At 34.1% G+C, this 25678-nt stretch overlaps 3 protein-coding genes across 3 annotated transcripts in view; 1 reads left to right on the top strand and 2 right to left on the bottom strand.

The window, feature by feature from the left end:
- tnnt2e (troponin T2e, cardiac) overlaps positions 1-25678 on the bottom strand; it is a 147634-nt gene that overhangs the window by 101422 nt on the left and 20534 nt on the right. The window lies entirely within an intron of this gene.
- Positions 18183-18823, top strand: LOC130080103 (transcription factor aptf-4-like). Its single transcript, XM_056245400.1, has 2 exons — positions 18183-18527; positions 18626-18823. The coding sequence occupies exons 1-2, from the start codon at positions 18207-18209 to the stop codon at positions 18821-18823; spliced, it is 519 nt and encodes a 172-aa protein (XP_056101375.1). The 5' UTR covers positions 18183-18206.
- Positions 18951-22508, bottom strand: LOC130080102 (uncharacterized). The gene is made up of 6 exons (XM_056245399.1): positions 21586-22508; positions 21013-21109; positions 20825-20935; positions 20524-20690; positions 20001-20368; positions 18951-18970 (listed from the first exon to the last, which is right to left on the bottom strand). The coding sequence occupies exons 1-6, from the start codon at positions 22485-22487 to the stop codon at positions 18951-18953; spliced, it is 1665 nt and encodes a 554-aa protein (XP_056101374.1). The 5' UTR covers positions 22488-22508.

Raw genomic sequence — 25678 nt, 5'->3', positions numbered from 1 at the left:
TCTGTTTTGAATTTTTAAAAATCACAGCTTCATCGGAATGTTACAAAACTAGGTGACTTTTATGGTATTCGGTATGTGAACACACAAAAATATTGAGGTCATGATCCAAGCATGCTAAGTGGTCGTCACACTTCTGCTCTTTGGTCAAAAATGACCCCCCTAGGAAATGAATGGGAAATTGTCAAAAATATGAAAACACAAGAGTTTTTTTGTGCATACAATCTACAAATCAGCCAGGATGCAGAAAAAAAGGACTCAACAGTGAAGGGGTGAATCTCTAAAACATCAAGAGTGCAAAACAGACACACACACACACACACACACACACACACACACACACACACACACACACACACACACACACACACACACACACACACACACACACACACACACACACACACACACACAGACACAGACACAGACACAGACACAGACACACACACACAAACACACACACACACACACACTGTATTATATATTTATAATAATCTGTATTATACAGTTAAACTGGCACTTCAAATTACCATTTAAACCAACCAAACAAAAAAAAAAAGACAAAAATAGTCTTTGAGAATCTGTTATTATATTTTAAAATCAACAAACTGAAAAAAAATGGGCAAATATGTGCAAAAATCACTAGAATTTGCAAGCCTTTCTACAGAGAGCTGTAAATCCACTAGTGGTAAAAATGTGCTATTGCGTGATAAAAATGCTCAGTGTGTCCAGCAGATGGCATCTATATTTTTTCAAAAATTGCTTTCATGAGGCCTAGGCTTCACTCTAAAATGTAATACAGCTTTGATAAAAAAAATAAAAAAAATAAAAATAAAATTGTATAATGTTCAATGGGAAAAAATGGGTCATAATTATTGCATAAATATTAAAGGCACACTGTGGAACTTTTCAACCTTTATAATATATTACCAAAACCCATTGAGATGGTACATCGACTTACAATAGGTTGAATGACACGTCTGCCGTAGCCTGAAGGTGTCTGTATCGCTTTTCCTAGCACTATGTAACTTCGGGGTTCGGGTAGGAACCCGAGCACAAAAAGAACTACAAAATTCGACCGCTTTACGGCATACGTCACTTCCCCCACCACCCACAACTTCCTCAGATTCTGACGTGAGTGCTCAACTCGCGTTTGATTGCCGTCTGTATGTTTTCGTCATGGCCGAACCAACAGCTACAAGGAAGAAGGCAAAGGTTTTGTCAGAGGACACTAAAAAAAAGAAAAAGGCATAGTGACAAATGAAAAGCCAGGACGAGGATCACCATTGGTCCAGCGTTCGCTCGCTGGCGTGAGCTACAGGAGGAGGAGGGGTGCCCGACCGATGCTGACGCTTGCCTGTACACAAATGCCGTTTCCAAGGTGACCCAGATAAATCATATAAGCAGTGTAGTATTTTCTATTCCGGCCACAGCCGATGGTGTTATGAGTGTAATAAAATGCCCACAGCCCATTGTTCATTTCTACACACAAACACAGCCCGTCACAGCTCGAACAAATAAAATCGACTCATGTCAAATGTACATTAAATGTAGTGAACGTTCCCACGACTCAGTGCCCACAAACACTACAGACAACATATCCCACGGTTTCTGTAAAACGAAACCAACACACATAAGTTACAGTCAGCTCAGGCCGACGGTGTTTTTAGTGCAGTAAATGTGCCCGCCGTCCCGCGCCCACATTCACTCACAGACATGTTAGCACTAAGCCCCACGGGGCTCGCCCCGCTCGCTCTCTCTCAGCAGACTGCTATAACAAGGGAATCGAGCGCGGCCAGGCTGCCCGCCTCAAACACTGCAAGCACACACAATCTAAAGACACGGGAAGCTGACCCACTGTCTATAGGCGGACCGGTTGACTGTTTGTTGACTTTTGCGACAGTGCTGCGGAGCTTGTGGCCTCTAGGGACGCTAGACGTGAAAGTTACAGGTCGAGCGCCACTAGTGGCCAAAAGTTCCGCAGTGTGCCTTTAATTATAAATCATAAAATATCTCAAAACACCAAAAAAGAAAATAATTTTTTTTAAAAAAAAAAAAGTAAAAAAAAAAAAAAAAAAAAAAAAAAAAAAAAATGAATCCTGCCTTTTGGGTCCATTAGGACCCGAACACCCCAAGTGTGACTGTTAAACGAACAACCCCAGAGGGTTAAAATCTTAAATCTAAGACTATAACGTTACTGACTATACTGATCTCTTTACAGCAAACGCGGTCGTTCTCGCTTGGCATTGGCAAGCAGTTGGCGCACAGACACCGCGTTATTCTCTTGATTTAAGCCTACGGTGCGCTCGGGTTCAAACTGAAAAGGCTCAGTGAACGGCAGACGTGTTCATCTCACTACTGTCAAAACGTCGGAAAAACAATAAACGAAGCGGCTACAGCAGCTAGGCTCAACCGACTACAACCTTTACACGTCACTACCCAGAATGCATTGAGACGTAAATAAGCCACCGGGCGGGAAAGAAGGGAACAAATCAAGAGGGGACAGGTGGAAGAACTCAACACTAATCAGGTAACGAGGGGGAGGGATCAGACAATGACAAGAGCACAAGGCCCAAATAAACCAAAACACCCATGTGCAACACAAGACAGGACAGGCATGTGACACTGATTTGCAGAGTGTGATTCACTTTGGTTCGTGGCACATTCCTCCCATAACCATAATTCAAATTTTCGGTGACTTGTTTCGGACCAGACGGGATAGCCTTTGTTGCCCTCATGCATCGATTAGCCTTGACACCCCGTTGATGGTTTGTGGTTTGTCCCTCCTCGGACCACTGTTGGTAATTCTCAGTACTGCTGACCGGGAGCAACACTCAAGCCTTGCCGTTTCAGAGATACTCTGACCTAGTTGTCTCGCCAAAACAGTTTGATTTGACAAGTCACTCAGATCTTTATTCCTGCCCATTTCTCCTGCATCCAACGCATTGACTACGAGAACTGTTTGTTCGCTTACAATTAATTATTAATTTGTTTATTACAGAATTTGACACATTGCAAGTTTTCTGATAGTGTTTAAGACAGCAGGAAAAAACAATGCTAAATGCTAAAAATAAAATGCAGTTAGCCATATAATTGTGCATTGGTTATGACAAAAATAAATAGACTCACCAGCTTTAACAATGGAGGAGGCTTTCCATTTTCTTATTCTGCATTTCTCCATTTCTATTTCTTATCAAGTCATAGGCTGCATTTCTGGTGAAAATTCATCTGTAAGCAAGATTGCCAGATGCTGGTGTGGACAGGTTGTGACATGCCTTTATCCTCAAAAACTGTCAAATAAAAGCGTACAAGTTAAAAGATAATACGTCACAGGATCACTTGCAAGGATATGGTATGCATGAACCACAATGTGTTTTTGAGGCAAATTGGTGCTGCCAAGGGCATGAAACTACTGAATTTGCAGTTGAAGTTGGTGCAATGACCAAAACTACAGATGAAAGTAAACATTGTTAAATCTTCAGTCATCTCAAAGGGGAAACCAGGGTTTATGGATGCTTTTTGCATTTTCTACAATTAAATGGATGATTGACTTCCAAAGCATCATATGTAGAGTACAGCCCAATCTTGCCTTAATCGACACAATTTTATTCAGTGATTGCACCAAGTTCTTTTGATAGCCTGACCTCAGCTTCTATATGCAGGGTGCATCTTGAGCCCTGTTGATGATACATTACGTTCCCCAGAGCGCAGTAATTACCATGACTCCGTTAGAGCGGGGTGACATATCACCAAAGCAGAAGATCACATTCATCTAAATGCCTGTCACAACAGGAAATGATTGGTCATTCCTGAAAGGAGACTGGACAAATGCCACGATATCACGGGGAGCTCCAGGGAATTACCTTGCTGAATGATATTGCGCATAATGAAAAATCACTCATATGCGCACCACTATTATCATGTTAACATGCTTAGGAAGATTATTGAGGTAAAGCAGGAGAAAAGTGATAAAAGCAACGCTCGCAGATTTGTAAATGTGCCAAATTCCCATGATGCTTCGTCCTGATGTCTATCTACAGATGCAAGCACTTTTTCACTTTCGTAACATCTGGTATTGTAGGATAAAGATATGATTAATTCTGTTGAGACTTGGTGTATCTCTAGATATAGAGATAGAATAAGATATTACTGAAAGATATGATTAATTTAAGTTTTGTTAACCCAATAAACTTGAATAGTCAGAAGCATGATGGATGTCCAATGACAGAATTATACTATTCTTAATATTTCATGCCCAACGCCCTTATCAGGGAACAAATACATTTGAATTCATTTGATTTATATTCTTGATGGTGTATATATGCACAGAATAATATCTTCTTACAGTACAAAGTTGTAAAGCCCTTCAGAGTGGGGAAAGTCACTCTGTGACCTTCTTTTTTCACACACTTTTCATTTTTAATGCAGAATTTAATCAATCCCCGCACTCTCTCTCTCTCATCTGCACAAAGGAAATTGCCATCACTAATGAATGAGAACAAAAAAATGACTAAGTTAGTTTTTAAGCCAAAGTAAACACTGTTTAATTTCTCAGTTAGATTAAGGGGAAGTGTGGACCTGCATCTCAATGGAAGAGTGACTGACGGTTAGCATTAAGGTCTGAGGTTCAAATTCAATGCTTGAAAGTTATGCATAATACGGATTAGATTTCAGAATATGCATTTCTAGGCTGGCACTGTGTCACGGTTATGTTTAGTTTCTTTGTGTTTTAGTTTGGTTTTCCCTGTTTCCTGATTTCCTGTGTTTTTATTCCTTTCCTATAGGTTTCTGATTAATACACATGCGTATAATTTAGCTCCCTTGTATGCTTCTCTGTTTATATACAGTACTCCCTGTTTTGTCGAGTTCATTGTCCGGTGTCGTCAGTGTTTTACATGGTTGTTATTGTTTCCTCCTGCTATCTCCTGAGTTTTCTTTTTGGATTTAATAAAGTTTTTGTTCTACCCCTTTCGCCGTGTGTTTCATTGCAACAACCCACTGTGACACTTTATGTGGGTTTGAAATAAATTAGGAGAGTTAACATATAATTTCAAGCAGTGACAGAATTATTGTGTTGTATTTTAAACAATATGTTTCTAATTATTAGGATAAAATTAGGTAAATTAGGAAACTTTTAGACAGTCATCATAAGGACTATCAAAAGTGGTGCAATTTACCTGAATTCATTATACTTCATTTTTTAAATTACGTGCTTATATGACCTCATGATAATTGAAGGTCTTCATGGAATATATGTCCTATAAAGCGTTAATTTAAAGGAGCACAATGTCTCTTGAGGGAACGCAAATATTGGTTACAATTTATTTTAAGGTGACGTAGTTTCATTACTTCAGTAAGTACTGAGTAATAATAATTAACTAAATGTGCTTAGTTACGCTAAAGGCTGGTTCACACGGGACGATTTTAAAATTGTCGGCCGATTTTACAAACCTGAGAGACCCCACCAGGGGCGTAGCAGCCATTATAAAAGTGGGGGGGACAAAATGGTGTGGTGATGTGACCCAAAGGTCAGTCCTTCCAGAAAAATGCGGAGTTTTTTTGTGATTGTTGCGGGCAAAAATCCTTGATTATGCGGCGATGGAATATGCAGGATATTTGCAATTTTATGTGATGAAATTGCGGGAACTTGCAAAAACTGCGGTTTGATGAAAAAGAGAGAAAAAGTGATTCCCCAACACCCTGTTCTCACTAGGCTACTAGTACTTACCTTAATGTAAAGAGCTATTTCTTATAGAGATTGCTAATGTGACGTCACAAGTGACGTATTACCAGTGGTGAACGCAAAGCATTTTGGGAATCCGCGGCACAAAGAGAAGGCAAGGCGCCAGACTTGATTGCATGGAGTAAAAGCAGTGTACAAGATGCCGTCTACCTGCTGCGTTGTAAACTGTAATAGCCGTTCTCACGGTGTAAACTATTCATCACATTTACGTAGGGGTGGAACAGTACACTGAAGTCATGGTTCGGTTCATACCTCGGTTCAGACATCACGGTTCGGTACAATGGAGTGAAAAGCAAAACAAGAAGGCAGAAGGCATTTTTATAAATTATTTTTTGTAAAAAAGTTTTAATAATAAATGCATAGAACCAGTTTATTTGTAGTGCACTGAGAATAGTTTTACATAATTAGTTTATTAATTAAAATAATAAGACAAAAAATATTTGTTTTCATTCATTTTAATTAACCCTAAATTTAATTGATTTCTGTATAAAATAAGACTACCATTAAAAACATTTGATTTTCTATTTTAATCAATGTAGAATATGTAACTTTGCTCTTTGGACAAGAAATTAAAACCAATGCGACACGAGTAATGTCCAAAAGATGGAACCCACAGACTGTTTTGAAATGGGCTTGGATAAATATGTTTTAAAACAGTGTGTGTGTGTGTGTGTGTGTGTGTGTGTTTGGTTGACCGTTGTTACAGTTTGACAAGAGTTTAGAGTGTGACAAAAGCACAATGTTGTGTTTTATTGCGAGTGTACACACATATAAGTAAACACTTTGCAGTTCTGTTTGAATTATGTCCTGTATGAACAAAATGACGAAGTATGCTTTTATGTTTCCACTGTTCGACGCCCGCGACCCCTCTCTCTCTCTCTCTCTCTCTCTCTCTCTCTCTCTCTCTCTCTCTCTCTCTCTCTCTCTCTCTCTCTCTCTCTCTCTCTCTCTCTCTCTCTCTCTCTCTCTCTCTCTCTCTCTCTCTCTCTCTCTCTCTCTCTCTCTCACAAACACACACACAGTTCGACCGCCCCCACGCCCGCACCTCTCTCTCTAGCGGGAACACACGCACACTCCTAAATTGCAATCTAAACATGAATTCTGACTGCATGCTGCATGCAGATAGACGAGAGAGTGCGATGAGTGTGGTGCATAAAACATTAGGATACCTTTGAACGGACGACAGTTTTCTGCCCCACTTTTACAATCTCCAGGTCCTGGACCCATCCATCTGTAAAAAAGACTTGGGCCTGCTGCAGCGACTTGAAGTTACTGAAAACTTCGTGTGTGTATGCACTAACATTTAATATCATGTAGTTATATATATATGGGTGCTGGAAGTTGGGCAGCAGGTTGACGTCTCCTGACCAGTCACTATGCTCATACGGATCCAGTCCTTTGATTTCCTTTATTTTCTCCTCGTATCTCGTCTTTGCATTATCATTTAGCTTTAGGCGGTATGGTCCGACAATATTATCTTTAGCCCGCTGCATTTTGTAGGATTATAATGTTTTTCACACTACTGTTTTTTTTTTTTTTATGCCAGAAAGCAAGCCTGCTATGTGCCAGCCCATGTAAACTGGCCAAACATACCCATAATTCTTTGGGTTCTGATGACGTTGCCGCCCACTTGGTCACATGTCTTAGCGATCTCTATTACTTCCTATGATAAGCAAACATACTACATCACAGAAAGTGCTGGAATATTTAATCTTGTTTTATTTCAGACCTTAATAAACACATCGCTCAAACTTAGAAAACATTGATGAGTCAAACAAGTTCTGTAGCTTTACAAAAGGAATATGCTACAACTTCTGTAAAAATGAATAAATAAAATATGAAAAAAATGTTTCCTGTTTTACAGCTTTTCAATGATCTTCATGACACGTAATTACGTCACTTCATAACGTTCCCATGGCAACAGGGGGAAACGGCTGCTCTCGTGTGAAGCAAACGCAACATTTTTCAACTTTCTGCTAAGATATATGTGACTTTTTTGCAACAAAAATGCGGGGATTATGAAATCATACAAGCCCCGCATATTTTGCGTGGAAATCGGCAATTTATACGGCAAAAGTGCGGCGTATTTGAAAAAAATGCCCCCGCATAAATATGCGGACTTTGGCTGATTATGCATTGAATCATGCGATCGCATAATCGCGTTTTTCTGGAGGGACTGAAAGGTGATGTTCATAATAATAAATTCTAGATGGAATAGCAATTGGCATTTTACAGCACCCTAGTGCCAATTTTGGGAACATGCCATATTAGCTTACAGCAACCTATTTTTGTGAAATCATACTCGAAATAAAAAAATATTGCAGGACTTGGGACTTTCAGACAACTGTGGACATCTATAGGCCTACTTTATTTTTATGAAATAAAGATATTTTATGATATTTACAATATTTCAGTTAAACTACACTTGAACAATAACTTGTATCCTACTTCTTAACAGTTGGACCAAAAAAAAGTGTTCAATGAGTACAGAACAGATTACATCTAGCCTACAGTAATTTTATACAACAGACATTTTATAAAAATATATCAATAAAACCTAAATCAATGTATTCTGTATTGGACATCAATTTAACATTGACATTAGATGTTGAATTTACATTGAATTTTGTAAATATCAACGTCTTATGACGTGTGCCTGCTGGGAATAATCTGTTATGTCTCATTTAACAGACGCTTTTATCCAAAGCAACAAGTAGGAGAGCATTTAACACACACTCGGCACAATCCGGCGCGACGTGACGAGGTCCATACGGGTTCTGTTGTCTACACGTCTTACAGCGTTACAGTAGGTTAAATCATAACAAGGAAACTTTACGTGTGATTCATGTCATCGCGACATACTGTAACAGTGTGTGTTTGAAAAAAAATGATGTAGTCCTCTGCTTTTTTTCTGGGGTGCATTAGACGGCCAAACAGCAAAGCGAGTAAACAAACACGAAAATTCGCAAGAGCAACAAGAGATTTGAAGCTCATGGCAGACGCGCCCAATAGATGCTTCGCGCTGTGATTGGCTGAATGTTAGCTCACTCAAGTCTAAGTAACAAATCAGAGAACACGGGCGGAAATATTGGCGCTGAGTCAAAAAAAAATGCGGGGGACAGAATCACCTGTTTCTAAAAGTGCGGGGGACGTGTCCCCCCCGTCCCCCCCGGTTGCTACGCCCCTGCACACAGCGATAAAAAAATCACGGGTCTAACAGTTTTGGTCGTACTGTGTGTGGTGCGCAGCCACACGGCAAAATCAACACATCACACACGAACCGATTTGACTCCCGAGCATTCCCAGGTCAGACGGAAAATCTCGCAAAATCCCTCAAAATCAAACGTGACTTCAGAGTGTCACGGGTTATGGTGCAGGATGAAGAAGAGGCTGAGACAGAAATCTCCAATTCCAACATTTACTAAGATCTCCCAAAACAACAAACAGGTACAGGCAGGTTGACAGGCAAAAGGTAACTCTCACATTAACACGTAACATAAACACGTAACATGTTCAACGACCGACAAGGACAGACTGAACAGAAGCAACCTAAATACAAGCATGAATCAGACATAACAAGGTGAAAACAGGTGACACTGATGATGATAACGAGGGACAGGCTGGTAAGTGAGGGAGTGAATACAGGTGTGGAGACGAGGAGGATTCTGGGAAGTGTAGTGAAGATGACTAAGACAGACAGGTGCAGACGAAGACTGTGACACAGAGTAGCCTAAACAATCATGGCGGACGAAGAGGATGTTGAGTAGTTTGTAGTTTGTTTTTAACCGCAAAAAAAAAACGTTATCAAAAGAAAAGTGCGGGATGCACGGGATACCATTGTGTTTAAACTTTATTTTTCAAAATGGATAATTTCTTGAATTTTCTAAAAAACGACATTTAGCCTACTTGTATTTTTAAAGTAATTTTTTTGGGAGGAAAAAGCTCAGTATAATATAAGCAATAAAATACTTCACATATAAAAAATTAATATAGGGTAGCCTAAAACAAAAACATTTAAAAAACTGTAAAACGTTAAGTTATATAAAAATAAAACATTAATAATTTTTTTTGATAAACATTACTGTCTTAAGTGAACTCATGTATAGTTATAAATGCAAATAATAATTGTCATTATTATTAGCCTACATTTTGGCTAGAAGACGCTTTTATCCAAAAAAGGAACAAAGCAATTCGTCAGTCATAATACTGGTTAGACAATAATAATACAGGGCTAAGATTATTACAAATTACGCATATGGGTTTGTGCGAGTGTGGAGCGCGCTCTGCATGACCAGAGGCGCGCGGGCGCGAACACTTGCGTTTTTCTATCAACAGTGGAAACAACTTAAAATACTCTATTATTTCTGGTCATACAGAAAATAAAAAATACATCAGTCGGAACTACTTTTATTTGTGTAAACTCACAATAACAAGAAAACGTTGTGCTTTTGTAAAATAAAAGAAAACAATCAGGCGCGCTTTCGTGGTCTCCGTAACTGGATTGCGTCTCAAAAATGAACTGAAACAAAACATAGCCTACCTATATATGTAGGCTAAAGCTTGAAATGTCAATTTTTAAACGAATAAATTCGAATCGAAAGCAAATGCAGTCTGATTATGTAAACCATATGAATTTCTCATCTAAAGGCGCATCCGCTTTACAGCGGAGATGGAGATATTTCCAGCCGATTTAAAAAATACTAGGCTAGTTTATTAATAAACAATTAAAATGCCTCGTTACTTTTTCAGACACATTTATTATTATTAGCCTATAAATCATCTATAGCCTAAATCAGCTCTCGTATGGTTCGACACGGGTCTTCACCACTGCGGGAAAAATATAATTTCCGCGTTTGGCCTTAGAAAACCAGTAAAATCTAAATTTTTTCTATATTAATTTGTGAATATTTTAAATGTTTAATTTAGGGACAAAAAGTCATAAACAAAAATCTGAAAATACGTCAATATTTATTATTTTGCGCAGCATTTGGAGTATAGCCTATGCATTTCAAATTAAAATTTTGGTGTTCAACTTTACGTTTTAGAAATATAACAACCGTTCATTTTTCAATTACGGGTTAAAAAAGGAAAAACAAATGGACGCAAAAGTACACGGACCAATGGGTAATTTTAAAGCTTGTTCATGATTTCAATTAGCCTGGATGCCAGCCCGAACCCAGCCCACAACATTTTTTGATCGGGAAGTTCGGTCTGGACTCGCTCCATTGAGGAGTAATTATGATCGGTTCAGAAATCGTCGGGCCAATCAAATTGCCAGGGCGGGCTTTATACGATGATGGACAGATGATCTGCAGGGACGTAATCCTCACGTTATCAAAGAGCGCTTGGGTTGAACTGGTTTCCCTCACAGATGACTGCCGCTGGAGAACTGAGATGTAGAGATTCCGCTATCGCGTCCGTTGTAAAAGAAATCGACAGCGCATTCATTTTAAAAGACGAACAGAGAACTGCAATCAAGGCATTTGTCGATCGTCAAGATGTGTTTGCCGTCCTTCCTATGGGATTCGGCAAAAGTTTAATTTATCAGCTGGCTCCGATGGTAACTAAGAAGATGGGACGCAATGAAAACCCTGTGCTCGTTGTAGTTTCTCCTTTGGTCGCACTCATGGAGGACCAAGTAAAAGAAGCAACACTCGTTATTTTACTTCTTCCAGCGTGCGTGCATTTGAGTTCTGTAGTTGACAACTGTGCTATGCAAAGTAGTTGACTTACTGCGTTGCTCTCATTGGTTGTAGGTCTATCCAATTGAGTGCAGAGTTTTTTTTTTCCTGGTTCGGTTAAGACACGCCTCATAATCAAAGCCCTATGAAGCAGTATCAGACTCACGCACGTCCTGATTCTGCCGAGTTAGACGCGTTCCTGGGTCAACAAGGGAGGTGCTTATGCAAAATTGATCAACCAATCAGATTCATCACGTGACATCATCCAGATTGAGCGCTACTTTTTGAATTTGCCAGCCATCAACGTCTCTACTTCATTTCACAGAGGTAAGTGCAATTTGTATAAAACGTATAATTTCAAATGCGTGTCTGTATCTACTGTAATGTATTCTTTTTAATTTCACGATGAATGCATTACTAACGCTAACAACACTAACTAAACTGCTCATATAAGGTGCAAATCTCCTATCGGACCGAGATCGTTTCGTCATCCGATCCGGTATGGTGTTTTCCCCGTGATCGTATCGTCGGATCTTTTCTCCCGTTGATGTATATCACTTTTCCCCTGCATTCGTTTAGCAGACCCTCATAATCCTTTTGCAAAAGAAAAGCAAAACACTTTAGCGGATGGGACCAAATAGGCTACCAATAATGCGGGTTATTCAATCAAAATAATATCAATACAATATCTAATATAAGACAAACTGTAATCTATCACTGTATTTAAATAATCATAATAATAATAATGCAATATCTAGTAGGCCCATAAGGCAAACTGTAGCCTTATATAAAATGTAATATTAATGAAATATATTTTGTTGACCCAGGAACATCATATTTTTATGTTGACTCAGGGACATCATTCATTATTACTCATCTAATATAAGACAGACGGTAATCAATCACTGTATTTAAATAATCATAATCATAATATAATATCTAATATTAAATAAACTGTAATATTTCTCTGTATGGGCTAATATTAATAATAGAAATAATAATAATAATTAAATATATTTTGTTGACCCAGGAACATCATATTTTTATGTTGACCCAGAGACATCATTCTTTATTACTCATCTAATATAAGACAGACAGTAATCAATCACTGTATTTAAATAATCATAATCATAATATAATATCTAGTATAAGACAAACTGTAATCTATGTAATAATAATAATTAAATATATTGTGTTGACCCAGGGACATCATTCCTTATTTAAATAATCATATAATATCTAATATTAGACAAACTGTAATATTTCACTATATAATATTAATAATAGTAATAATACTAATAATGAAATATATTGTGTTGACCCAGGGACATCATTCCTTATTTAAATAATCATATAATATCTAATATTAGACAAACTGTAATATTTCACTATATAATATTAATAATAGTAATAATACTAATAATGAAATATTTTTATGTTGACCCAGAGACATCATTCTTTATTACTCATCTAATATAAGACAGACGGTAATCAATCACTGTATTTAAATAATCATAATAATAATATGATGTCTAATATTAAATAAACTGTAATATTTCTCTGTATAGGCTAATATTAATAATAGAAATAATAATAATAATAAAATATATTTTGTTGACCCAGGAACATCATATTTTTATGTTGACCCAGAGACATCATTCCTTATTACTCATCTAATATAAGACAGACAGTAATCAATCACTGTATTTAAATAATCATAATAATGATATAATATCTAATATTAGACAAACTGTAATCTATGTAATACTAATAATTAAGTATCTTGTGTTGACCCAGGGACATCATTCCTTATTTAAATAATCATAATAATATAATATCTAATATTAGACAAACTGTAATATTTCACTATATAATATTAATAATAGTAATAATACTAATTATTAAATATATTTTGTTGACCCAGGAACATCATATTTTTATGTTGACCCAGAGACATCATTCTTTATTACTCATCTAATATAAGACAGACGGTAATCAATCACTGTATTTAAATAATCATAATAATAATATAATATCTAATATTACACAAACTGTAATATTTCACTATATAATATTAATAATAATAATAATAATAATAATAATTAAATATATTTTGTTGACCCAGGAACATCATATTTTTATGTTGACTCAGGGACATCATTCCTTATTACTCATCTAATATAAGACAGACGGTAATCAATCACTGTATTTAAATAATCATAATAATAATATAATACCTAATATTAAATAAACTGTAATATTTCACTATATAATATTAATAATAATAATAATAATAATAATTAAATATATTTTGTTGACCCAGGAACATCATATTTTTATGTTGACTCAGGGACATCATTCTTTATTACTCATCTAATATAAGACAGACAGTAATCAATCACTGTATTTAAATAATCATAATCATAATATAATATCTAATATTACACAAACTGTAATATTTCACTATATAATATTAATAATAATAATAATAATAATAATAATAATTAAATATATTTTGTTGACCCAGGAACATCATATTTAATGTTGACCCAGAGACATCATTCCTTATTTAAATAATCATAATAATAATAATATAATACCTAATATTAAATAAACTGTAATATTTCACTATATAATATTAATAATAATAATAATAATTAAATATCTTTTGTTGACCCAGGAACATCATATTTTTATGTTGACTCAGGGACATCATTCCTTATTTAAATAATCATAATAATAATAATATAATATCTAATATTAGACAAACTGTAATATTTCACAATATAATATTAATAATAGTAGTAATAATAATAATAATAATAATTAAATATATTTTGTTGACCCAGGGACATCATATTTTTATGTTGACCCAGGGACATCATTCCTTATTACTCATCTAATATAAGACAGACAGTAATCAATCACTGTATTTAAATAATCATAATAATAATATAATATCTAATATTAAATAAACTGTAATATTTCTCTATATAGGCTAATATTAATAATAGAAATAATAATAATAATGAAATATATTTTGTTGACCCAGGAACATCATATTTTTATGTTGACCCAGAGACATCATTCTTTATTACTCATCTAATATAAGACAGACAGTAATCAATCACTGTATTTAAATAATCATAATAATAAAATATATTTTGTTGACCCAGGCGCATCATACCTCATAGCTCAAGTTTTATCTCATTTGAAGATGATCACAATATGAAACCAATTTCAAATTTCTTAATTAACATTAATTTTCTTCTTTGTACAGATCATCTATGGAGAAAGATAAAGGGTAAATATTATTAAAATATTGTCTGTCTGTATATAAACCAGAAATTTGACTTATTGCAACATTTGTACAAAAATGTTTTATTTTTTTATTGCAACATTTGTACAAAAATTTGTTGTTTTTTTCTTCCTTTTTTTCCTTTGAGGTCCTTCCGTGTGCCCTTATTGACGAAAGAGTCACTTGCGACACTAGATGACGGAATGTGGCTGAATGACATTGTCATAGACATTGCATTGAGGTAATTCTTTTGAAGCATCATAAAACTGCAAATCATAATATTCTTAGCAATAATTTTCAACTAAATCTTTCTAGGTCTGTTCATGAAGAATTAGGACGTCATATAAGGCGGAAATCTTTGATCTACCCAGTGCATTTTTACACTAAATTAAAAACCAGGTAGGAGTTACTGATATGTTAAGAAAGATAAAGGGATCATTAAATGAATTTGAATTTCACAGCCAGTTTCTCTTTATATATTTTTTAGATGTTCATGCTACAGTGTCTAGCCTTGCATGGCTCTTGAAGAAGCCATGTAGTGTCATAGTTATATATTGAATCCTATTATTGAAGAATAATTGTAACCACATGATTTATCATGTCATCTGTGCAATTTTAGTGGATTTTCTGGTGTCATCAACTGGACAAAACATGAGGACATTTTTCGAAAGGACTATCTTTTGATAGTCGAGAATGTTCTAGGGTGAGAACTTTATTTATTTACTGGTTGTTATGACTTATTACACAGCTCTGTGTCAAGCTCAAATATGAATGGCCAGTCGCACCTTCTAACAGTGTGTTGATTCTCAGTAACAACACATATTGGGGTTTATTATGCAATAACCAGTCTAATTAACTTTTCATGTTACATATTAGATGCCCATTTAAACATTTAAAATAATGGAAGTGATGGTGCCCCTTAAAATAGTAGCACTGTGAATGGCACATATGCAATTATCAAAACTTATTTTACTTGTATTGTCTATTAATGATTTTCAGAAATCACTGGAGACTCATGATTGTGTGCTTCCCTGGAAATGAAGAAGTGGAACACATCAAAAGGGGACGAAAATTGGTGCAAAAAAGGAGGTAAATATGTATTTAGCATTTGGGTAATTATATTTGGTGCTGTTACCCCACAATGAAATAACGCTGCTACTTTTAGTCCATTACCAAACATTTATATTATTAGATTTCTCTGTGTTAAATCAATTGTGTTGTACATTTAGGCCTTGCATTTTAATGCTAGACTCCCAGTCTGAGGAAGTGAGTGACAGCATGGATGTGTTCCAAAACATTCGAAGGTTGGTTCTGTTGTATATCGGCCCATATTTTTATGTAAATACAACACAAAATTAAAATTTTTACTCATTCTCAATTTGTTTTAAACATACATGACTTTCTTCTATAGAACACAAAGGAGGACTTTGAAATGGTTACCTGGGATTAGTCATTATCATACAGTGACGATAATAAGTACTGTATGTTAGCTTTTGAACTCCATATAGCATGAAAAAGGACCACAGTTGAAAGTAGTAGTCATTACACATTTATTATATTCCAAGGCTTCTTAAACCATACACTATGTTTGTAACAGTAAGACAAATTCAATTTGATATCAGCAAACTTGAAAAGTGGATAATGGTTAGCGAACAATAATCTTAGTTTCCTAGCTGTCCTGTTAATATATAAAGGGATAAAAAAGTGCCTTAAAGTTTTCTGTTTGGCTAAAAAAATAATTAGACTGTGGTGCACAGACACTTTTATTACAGTTTAGGGCTCTCACAGAGATGGATGCAATTTCAGAACTGTTCATTCTCTATTTATAAAGCTTGAAATAATTCTGTTTTATAATGACAATTGTCATTGATTGTAAACTGACTGAGAAGGACAATCCTCAAAGATGACAATCTGCTCGTGTTCTGTTTGGCAGAAGAAAGTCATTTGAAGTACATTTGGGTGATTAAATTATTGATAGATTTATAGATTGATAGATTTTTCATTTTAGGGTGACCTATCTCTTTAAGATATGAGCAAGTATAATGTTGCAAAGCAAGGACAAGGCATGCTTTAACAAAAAGTTCGGTAACACTTTACAATACGGGTGCACTAATAAGCATTAATTCATGCTTAACTAATGCAGATAATACTGAATTAATGTGTAACTAATGATTATCTAAGCTATTCATTAATGATTACCACATTAGGAACTAATTAAGAGTCTGTAAGGTTAATGTATTAGTTCATACATGCATTGTTATTAATTAAATATGTAATTGTGGATTAATTCCCTAATAACTCATTTTTTTAAATAATAGTGTTAATTAATATGTTAATTACCAGAATGAGCCAAAGCCTTGTATTTCAACTTCCAGATAATACAGGTACACTAATATGCATTTATACATGATTAATTACTTCATTGTTAGTGCAAATTCATGTGTAAATTACTACAATTACTAAATGACTAGTTAATAATGATGTGCCTCAACAAGTAAAGTCATAACATAATGATACCTTTGCAAATCATTAGCTAATGATTAATTAAAGCAGACAACTGGAAGTTGAAGTGCATAGCTTTGACTAATTGTGGTAATTAACACATTAATTTACACTATTAGTTAATAAAATGTTATTAAGGAATTAATACACAATGACACATTGAATTAATAGCAATTCATGTATTACTTAATCTATTAATCATATCGACTCTTTATTAGTTGCTGATGCAGTAATCATTAATTAATGGTGTAGTTCTTCATGAGTCATACATTAACTCATGATTATCTGTGCATTAGTTAAACATGAATTAATGCATATTAGTGCACCCGTATTGTAAAGTGTTACCAAAAGGTCAATAAAATATCATAGAGATAAACATTTAATAAGGTTGTTTTTGTATTGCAGTTACTTAACAGAAATGTGGAAAAACACAAGAAAAAAGCCTCGCACCTTTTCTGCAGATTCTATGCCAGCCCTGAAAGTGCGGGTACCCGGACAGCAAGGAAACATGTCTGAATGCGGCATATTTGTGTTACTCTATGCAGAGAACTTTCTGAAGGTAAGTAAAATGGTTTCATAGATGTTGGTTAGCACTTTTTTTTCTTTCTTTCAATCATGGCACTGTGCATGTCACTAAAATAAAACAAATAATTTATGTTTCAATTCTTTCCTCTAGGATCCTCCCAAAGAACTAATTGATGAACTTGACTGTACATCCTGGTTTACACTGGCCGATGCATTTTCAAGGCGTGCACAGATCAGGGACAAAATGCGAAGTAGTTTAGAAGGTGTGTTTGTCTATTTATAGCCTGATGAAATCAATTCAGTTAAAATATCTAAAATCATGTGCCACTATTTTCTTACATTTTAGGAAGATATTTTAAAAACAGCATAGGGTGCACAAGCATAACTTTCTGTTGTTTTGATTTGTCAGATGATATACTTAACCTGTGCAACAATAATCTTGTAATACTGGTGATTGACTATGAGTTTTGTTTATGCAGCACAGGCAAGAGAAGCAGAGGAAAACAAAGCAGAAGAAAGAGAAAGTGAAGAGGAGCAAACGGTTGCTGAGAGTGAGCAAGAGAAAAACATAGCCAAGAAAAGAAAAATAGAAGGTATAGAGGAGGAAAAGATGCCTGAGGAAAAAAAAGAAGACAAAACAACCCAGGGAGGAAACTATACAGTTCTGGGTAGGCTGTCAGTGCCAGGCACCAAAAGGAAGTACACTGTAACCCAAGATGAACTGAAGAGAAGAATCATGGCAGAAAACATGTCTAACAATCTGTTAAGAAGCCTGATTAGGGTTTGTATATGCTCTCTATATAAACCTTATAGCTATTTGCTATACTTTTAAATTAGAGCAAAACATTTATAAAACAGTAACATTGGTTTTACCTAAAGGTTCGTAAAGAGGATCTCCCTGAGGAGCTCAGAGAACAGCGGCCGATCAAAGCAAAGACAAAGATAAGCATGTTCTCTGCTCTCAGTGAAGGGGAGGCCACAGATTTGGCCCAGGATCTGGGAGCCATGCTTGGGCGACATGTACACCTAGACATGACTGAAAGTGTTCCCAGTGCTGAGGCAGACGTTGCAAAGTAAGTTGCTTTCCACATTTAGATTTTTTAAACTTGCATCTTGCTTTAAAATCTGTCCATTGATATTTACAGGAATACACTCTGCACTCTCCAGCACTTGCTAAGGGAAAAACTGGGAGAGGAATCACCTTTTAGTCTGCTAACCCATACGCTTGGACCACAAGTGGTAGATGTTGTCATCTCATTTTTAATCAGTCAGTTTAAGTAGAGGTTCACTGAGCCATTGAACACAATAACTAATGATTGTTAAATTGTAACAAACATTGTCATCTCAGTTAAGCAAGTAATGTTACATTTAATTGGTTTAAAATATACAACATATCACTGTTGCAGAACACATTCAGACAGCTGAGTAATGTAAAACGTTCATGGTTTGTTTAGCTTTATTTACAATTAAAGATGGCATTATTACTATTTTTTTCAGATTTCAGATGTTGTAAAACGATGCATTTAAAATGTATAAGTAAAATAAACATCCAAAAATCAGCAGCCTCCTTCACTTCATTTCTCATATGCACACTTAAATTTAGCAAGTTAATTTTAAATGTATATTTTACATTGTCTTAGTGCCTTAGTTTGTTTTTTTCATATCTACATTCACTTTTATAATTTAGTTTGTCGTCTTTTGAATTTCAGTCCATACTTTCGTTTCATGTTTTTTGCTCTGTGTGGAAACAATGGTCTTATCTTTCTTGTCAGGTCTGTAGTTACTGCTGAAAATGCGGCTGTTGATCTACTCATGCTGGCATTTGTTACACTGTCATGCAGGTTTTGAATTTGCTGGCTAATGTGCTGAGGAATTGTCTGCCAATTCTGCACACTCTCCAGTATTTCCTTTAACTTCTGCACTTCAGTTTTTGAGTGGTTTGCTGCAGTGTTCACATTTAACTGCATTGACGTGTCTTCTTGCCACAAAGTAGGTACAGCTCTTGTTGATATGACATCAAATAATTCACTTGCCAGTAGAAAGCAAGCACATTTCTCAATGTAAGAGTATGTACAACAGGTGCATTGAAATGTCATCGCAGAAGTGTGGTAAATTCTCTCATGACATAAACTTTGTACATCTACCTCTTTTGTGTCAGTGCACAGAATGGAGTAAAGCTTCTTTTGCTTAAGTACGCTAGCATGTGCGTTTATTTGATGATCCAAAGCAGGAAATTTTTTAGAGTCATGTTTACTCAGCAACTCAATCACTACAAGATGTTTACAGGGATGTCCTCTGATTCCAATTGGGCAGCTACAAAAACTTTCAGATGGACAAACTTTGTAGGATAGACCAGGGGTTTGTTCTGATGGAACTTCATAAAGGTACGTGTCGTTGGATATAAGATTAATGCTATCTTGCCAACCTTTTTCCACCAATCTAGAGGCAGACTTAAGTATTTCTCCTGACTTCAAAGAGGCATTTTTCATTCTTCCAGCTGCCTGCAAATCGTGAATGACCTGGAAGTATCCATCTGTCTTCTTGATGAGAATGCTGATAAGATCATCCAGTCTACGGTTCCTAATGCCTCCCAAAAACTGATATTTTAGGCGATGGAAAAATCTAATTGGACAAGCAAAGAAAAACAATGCATGTTTTAATGTGATTGTTTTAGTTTGATATTATGATATGATAACAACATCAAAATGCTGGTGATTCTATTACATAATGTGAATTAACTCATAATCAAGTTTCATAAGTTTAATTTAAAATATTACCTTTCAACAAGATTGTTTGTATCGGAGTCAGCATGGTTGTAGCACCGTCCAAAGTCAGACCATGTGTGTCCTATTTCTAGCCAGTGATCCTTGAAGTATGAGCAAAGAGCTGGGAAATCTTCAAACCTCTTGAGGAATTGTTCAGCAGTTGACTTAAAATCTTGATGCTATTTTAACAAAATTAAAAAAGAATAGGTGATTTAATGTTAAATGTAACTGATTTAATGTTTATTTTAAAATAGTTATATAAATAGTAATAGTACAATTAAGGAAGCAAAATTGAATTGTTAATTGTACGCACTGTTGCACAAAGCTTCATCTTTCTGACGAAAGAAATGATTTCTGTTCTAACATCAGTATTTGATGGCCCACTGACTCCAGAGTCTGTCTTCGAAAGCCAGCGGACAACAGCCTGAAAAAAGAGACAATAAATAACTTACGGTACATTTTTCAAATATAAAGAATATATACATTTGTATGTATACATACTTGCATAACATGATACCAGCAAAGCAAGATATCTGACTCTGGGAAGACTTTCCGCAAGGCATTCATCTCACACATATCCTTGTCCACCATAAAGCACCTAGAGGAAACAAAATAGCATACAAGAAGGATGAAGAAACAATAGCCATGTTAACTATATATATATATATATATATCCTTCAATAAAGATAAATACAAATGCGTTATATATAACTGCATTAGCAGATTTATTTATTTTTTACATGTGAAAAACTCTGCCAGTGTGGAGTAAGACATAATGAGACTATATTAAAGATACATTCTCTGAAAACAAGTCTTTTACATCTTATGCAGTGTTGCATCAGAATGTAAATTTCTTGAAACATTTTTCTTGTTTTAAGAATGTAATAACTATGCTAAGTACATGTAACATATGTAACAAGTGCACTGTAAAATAAAATGTTACAGAGTAATTTTTTGGCAGGGCAGTGAGATTTCTGGGGGTAATTCTATAATAATTCCAATAATTGGGTAAAACCAATAATTCTACTTCAAGTATGTAAATTTAATTAAACTAAAAAATGTATATATACATACCTTGGTGCAGCAGGACACACTCTCCTTAACTGCTGTAAAGCTATCTCTAGTGTTGCCTCTTTCTCATTGCCTGTTACTATAAATGCGACTGGAACTCCATGGCCATAGTCATCTCTTATAGCCAGGGTATAAAGTGGAAAATTATACTGGTTGACGCAATGAGTAGCATCCAAAAATATAATGTTCTTTCCATGTCTGTGTAGATTCTCTCTCATGTTGGGAGTCTGAAGGATAATTATGAGATCCTTCTCATGGGAAAAAGGCTGAAAAAAAACAACATTATCCTTGAGGTGACTGGTCAATAATTTGGCTGAACTAACAGCATCATCTTTATCCAAATGGCTTCGGCGTACCAAGCATGTACGTATATTCTCAATGTCCTTTGGAGTGACAAAGTACTGACGGTTGTTCAAGTCGGTGTGTCCACGAGATCTGGACCATTTGTGGGATTCCAGTAGAATGATATCTGGCTTGACCCCCAATGAGATCCATTCTTCAATTTGTTTGACCAAATCTGGACACACTGTTTGAAAGTGTCCTTCTTGTTCACAAGTTGCATTGTGGCCATTGTGCTCTTTGCTGGTGCGTTGTACAATGATTTTGTGGCTCAGCCAATCACTTTTAATCTTAAATGATGTGTAAGCCATACATCCTGAGCTCTTGTAACTTCCATCAACAGGGTTCCCTGACCGGATACAGTAGAAAATGTAGTACCCTTTATCCTTGTCCTTTTGACTTGCAGAATTTGTGTTTCTAAAATTTGTCAAAGTTGTAAGTTTTTCTTGTATGAACGTCTCATGATTTTCTTCTTTCTTCAGGATATGCACATCAACTGTTATATTTTTGTTTTTTCCTCTTTGTCTTTCTTCACGCAACACTCTTTTCTTAATGAAACCCTCCATTTCTCTTTACATTCTGGGTAGAAAAACATGCATTATCTTTAGGGTTTTTGTCTCAGAATGTCTTTTATATTCTTAAAATAGTGTAACCACTATTATAATTAGAGTAAATACAACTTGGCCAAAAATAGACTACAAATGCTCTCCATAATATTACAATATAACACCCTGGGTCAGTAAGATAATTCATTATTATTAGGGGCCAAGCACAGAATGTGCGTAGGCACCTATTGTTTTCGTTCGCGTTCTTCTTCGTATTATTATTATTCATTTTTCCGACTGGGAGTCTATGGTAGCCCAAATAACCGCTTGCGGGAAAGTTATAACGGTTTTACATTCTGATAGAGGACAATCCCAAAATCAAATACACCAATTTTGGTGTCTCTAACTCATTCCCTCTAGCGCCACCACCTGTCCAAAGTTTCACTCATATTTATGCGAATAACTTTTTAACCATAATGCCTTCTGATCCCTGAGCTTATGCCGATTCGATTGCATCCTATGTCGTAATTTTCCGTCATATATAAATATGTCCGCCATTTTGAATTGTCCAAAAAAACTAATTTTTCAAACTCGTCCTAGATGGTTTGTCCAATTTGCACCCGATATTTCATTATTTTTATTACATATATTAGCCTACATATATTACAGTTTGTCTAATATTAGATATTATATCATTATTATGATTATTTAAATACAGTGATTGATTACCGTCTGTCTTATATTAGATGAGTAATAATGAATGATGTCTCTGGGTCAACATAAAAATATGATGTTCCTGGGTCAACAAAATATATTTAATTATTATTATTATTTCTATTATTAATATTAGCCTATACAGAGAAATATTACAGTTTATTTAATATTAGACATCATATTATTATTATGATTATTTAAATACAGTGATTGATTACCGTCTGTCTTATATTAGATGAGTAATAATGAATGATGTCCCTGGGTCAACATAAAAATATAATGTTCCTGGGTCAACAAAATATATTTAATTATTATTATTAATATTATATAGTGAAATATTACAGTTTGTGTAATATTAGATATTATATTATCATTATGATTATTTAAATACAGTGATTGATTACCGTCTGTCTTATATTAGATGAGTAATAAAGAATGATGTCTCTGGGTCAACATAAAAATATGATGTTCCTGGGTCAACAAAATATATTTCATTATTAGTATTATTACTATTATTAATATTATATAGTAAAATATTACAGTTTGTCTAATATTAGATATTATATTATTATTAGTATTATTATGATTATTTAAATAAGGAATGATGTCCCTGAGTCAACATAAAAATATGATGTCCCTGGGTCAACACAAGGCATTTAATTATTATTATTATTACGATTATTAGTGAAAATTACAGTTTGTCTAATATTATATATTATATTATTATTATGATTATTTAAATACAGTGATTGATTACCGTCTGTCTTATATTAGATGAGTAATAAGGAATGATGTCCCTGGGTCAACATAAAAATATAATGTTCCTGGGTCAACAAAATATATTTAATTATTATTATTAATATTATATAGTGAAATATTACAGTTTGTGTAATATTAGATATTATATTATCATTATGATTATTTAAATACAGTGATTGATTACCGTCTGTCTTATATTAGATGAGTAATAAAGAATGATGTCTCTGGGTCAACATAAAAATATGATGTTCCTGGGTCAACAAAATATATTTCATTATTAGTATTATTACTATTATTAATATTATATAGTGAAATATTACAGTTTGTCTAATATTAGATATTATATGATTATTTAAATAAGGAATGATGTCCCTGGGTCAACACAATATATTTAATTATTATTATTACATAGATTACAGTTTGTCTTGATATTATATTATTATTATGATTATTTAAATACAGTGATTGATTATCGTCTGTCTTATATTAGATGAGTAATAAAGAATGATGTCTCTGGGTCAACATAAAAATATGATGTTCCTGGGTCAACAAAATATATTTAATTATTATTATTATTTCTATTATTAATATTAGCCTATACAGAGAAATATTACAGTTTGTCTAATATTAGATATTATATCATTATTATGATTATTTAAATACAGTGATTGATTACCGTCTGTCTTATATTAGATGAGTAATAGGGTCAACATAAAAATATGATGTTCCTGGGTCAACAAAATATATTTAATTATTATTATTATTTCTATTATTAATATTAGCCTATACAGAGAAATATTACAGTTTATTTAATATTAGATATTATATTATTATTATGATTATTTAAATACAGTGATTGATTATTGTCTGTCTTATATTAGATGAGTAATAAAGAATGATGTCCCTGAGTCAACATAAAAATATGATGTTCCTGGGTCAACAAAATATATTTAATTATTAGTATTATTACTATTATTAATATTATATAGTGAAATATTACAGTTTGTCTAATATTAGATATTATATTATTATTAGTATTATTATGATTATTTAAATAAGGAATGATGTCCCTGAGTCAACATAAAAATATGATGTCCCTGGGTCAACAAAAGGCATTTAATTATTATTATTATTACGATTATTAGTGAAAATTACAGTTTGTCTAATATTAGATATTATATTATTATTATGATTATTTAAATACAGTGATTGATTACCGTCTGTCTTATATTAGATGAGTAATAAGGAATGATGTCTCTGGGTCAACATAAAAATATGATGTTCCTGGGTCAACAAAATATATTTAATTATTATTAATATTATTATTAATATTATATAGTGAAATATTACAGTTTGTGTAATATTAGATATTATATTATTATTAGTATTATTATGATTATTTAACTAAGGAATGATGTCCCTGAGTCAACATAAAAATATGATGTCATGGGTCAACAAAATATATTTAATTATTAGTATTATTACTATTATTAATATTATATAGTGAAATATTACAGTTTGTGTAATATTAGATATTATATGATTATTTAAATAAGGAATGATGTCCCTGGGTCAACACAATATATTTAATTATTATTATTACATAGATTACAGTTTGTCTTATACTAGATATTATATTATGATTATGATTATTTAAATACAGTGATTGATTACCGTCTGTCTTATATTAGATGAGTAATAAGGAATGATGTCTCTGGGTCAACATAAAAATATGATGT

This window comes from Rhinichthys klamathensis, unplaced genomic scaffold (assembly GCF_029890125.1).
Source record: "Rhinichthys klamathensis goyatoka isolate OS25496 unplaced genomic scaffold, OSU_Roscu_1.1 h1tg000029l_1, whole genome shotgun sequence".
In the NCBI taxonomy this organism is placed as follows: Eukaryota; Metazoa; Chordata; class Actinopteri; order Cypriniformes; family Leuciscidae; genus Rhinichthys; species Rhinichthys klamathensis.
This window is presented reverse-complemented; position numbering and strand designations above follow the sequence as displayed.

Excerpts from the sequence above, each read along its gene's own strand:
- LOC130080102 (XM_056245399.1), bottom strand. The coding sequence starts at position 22,487 with ATGGAGGGTTTCATTAAGAAAAGAGTGTTGCGTGAAGAAAGACAAAGA. Across the intron at positions 21,110-21,585 it reads GTGTGTCCTGCTGCACCAAG|GTGCTTTATGGTGGACAAGG; the intron begins GTATGTATATAT and ends TGTTTCCTCTAG. Across the intron at positions 20,369-20,523 it reads ACAAACAATCTTGTTGAAAG|ATTTTTCCATCGCCTAAAAT; the intron begins GTAATATTTTAA and ends TTGTCCAATTAG.
- LOC130080103 (XM_056245400.1), top strand. The coding sequence starts at position 18,207 with ATGAGTTTTGTTTATGCAGCACAGGCAAGAGAAGCAGAGGAAAACAAA. Across the intron at positions 18,528-18,625 it reads TGTTAAGAAGCCTGATTAGG|GTTCGTAAAGAGGATCTCCC; the intron begins GTTTGTATATGC and ends TTTTACCTAAAG.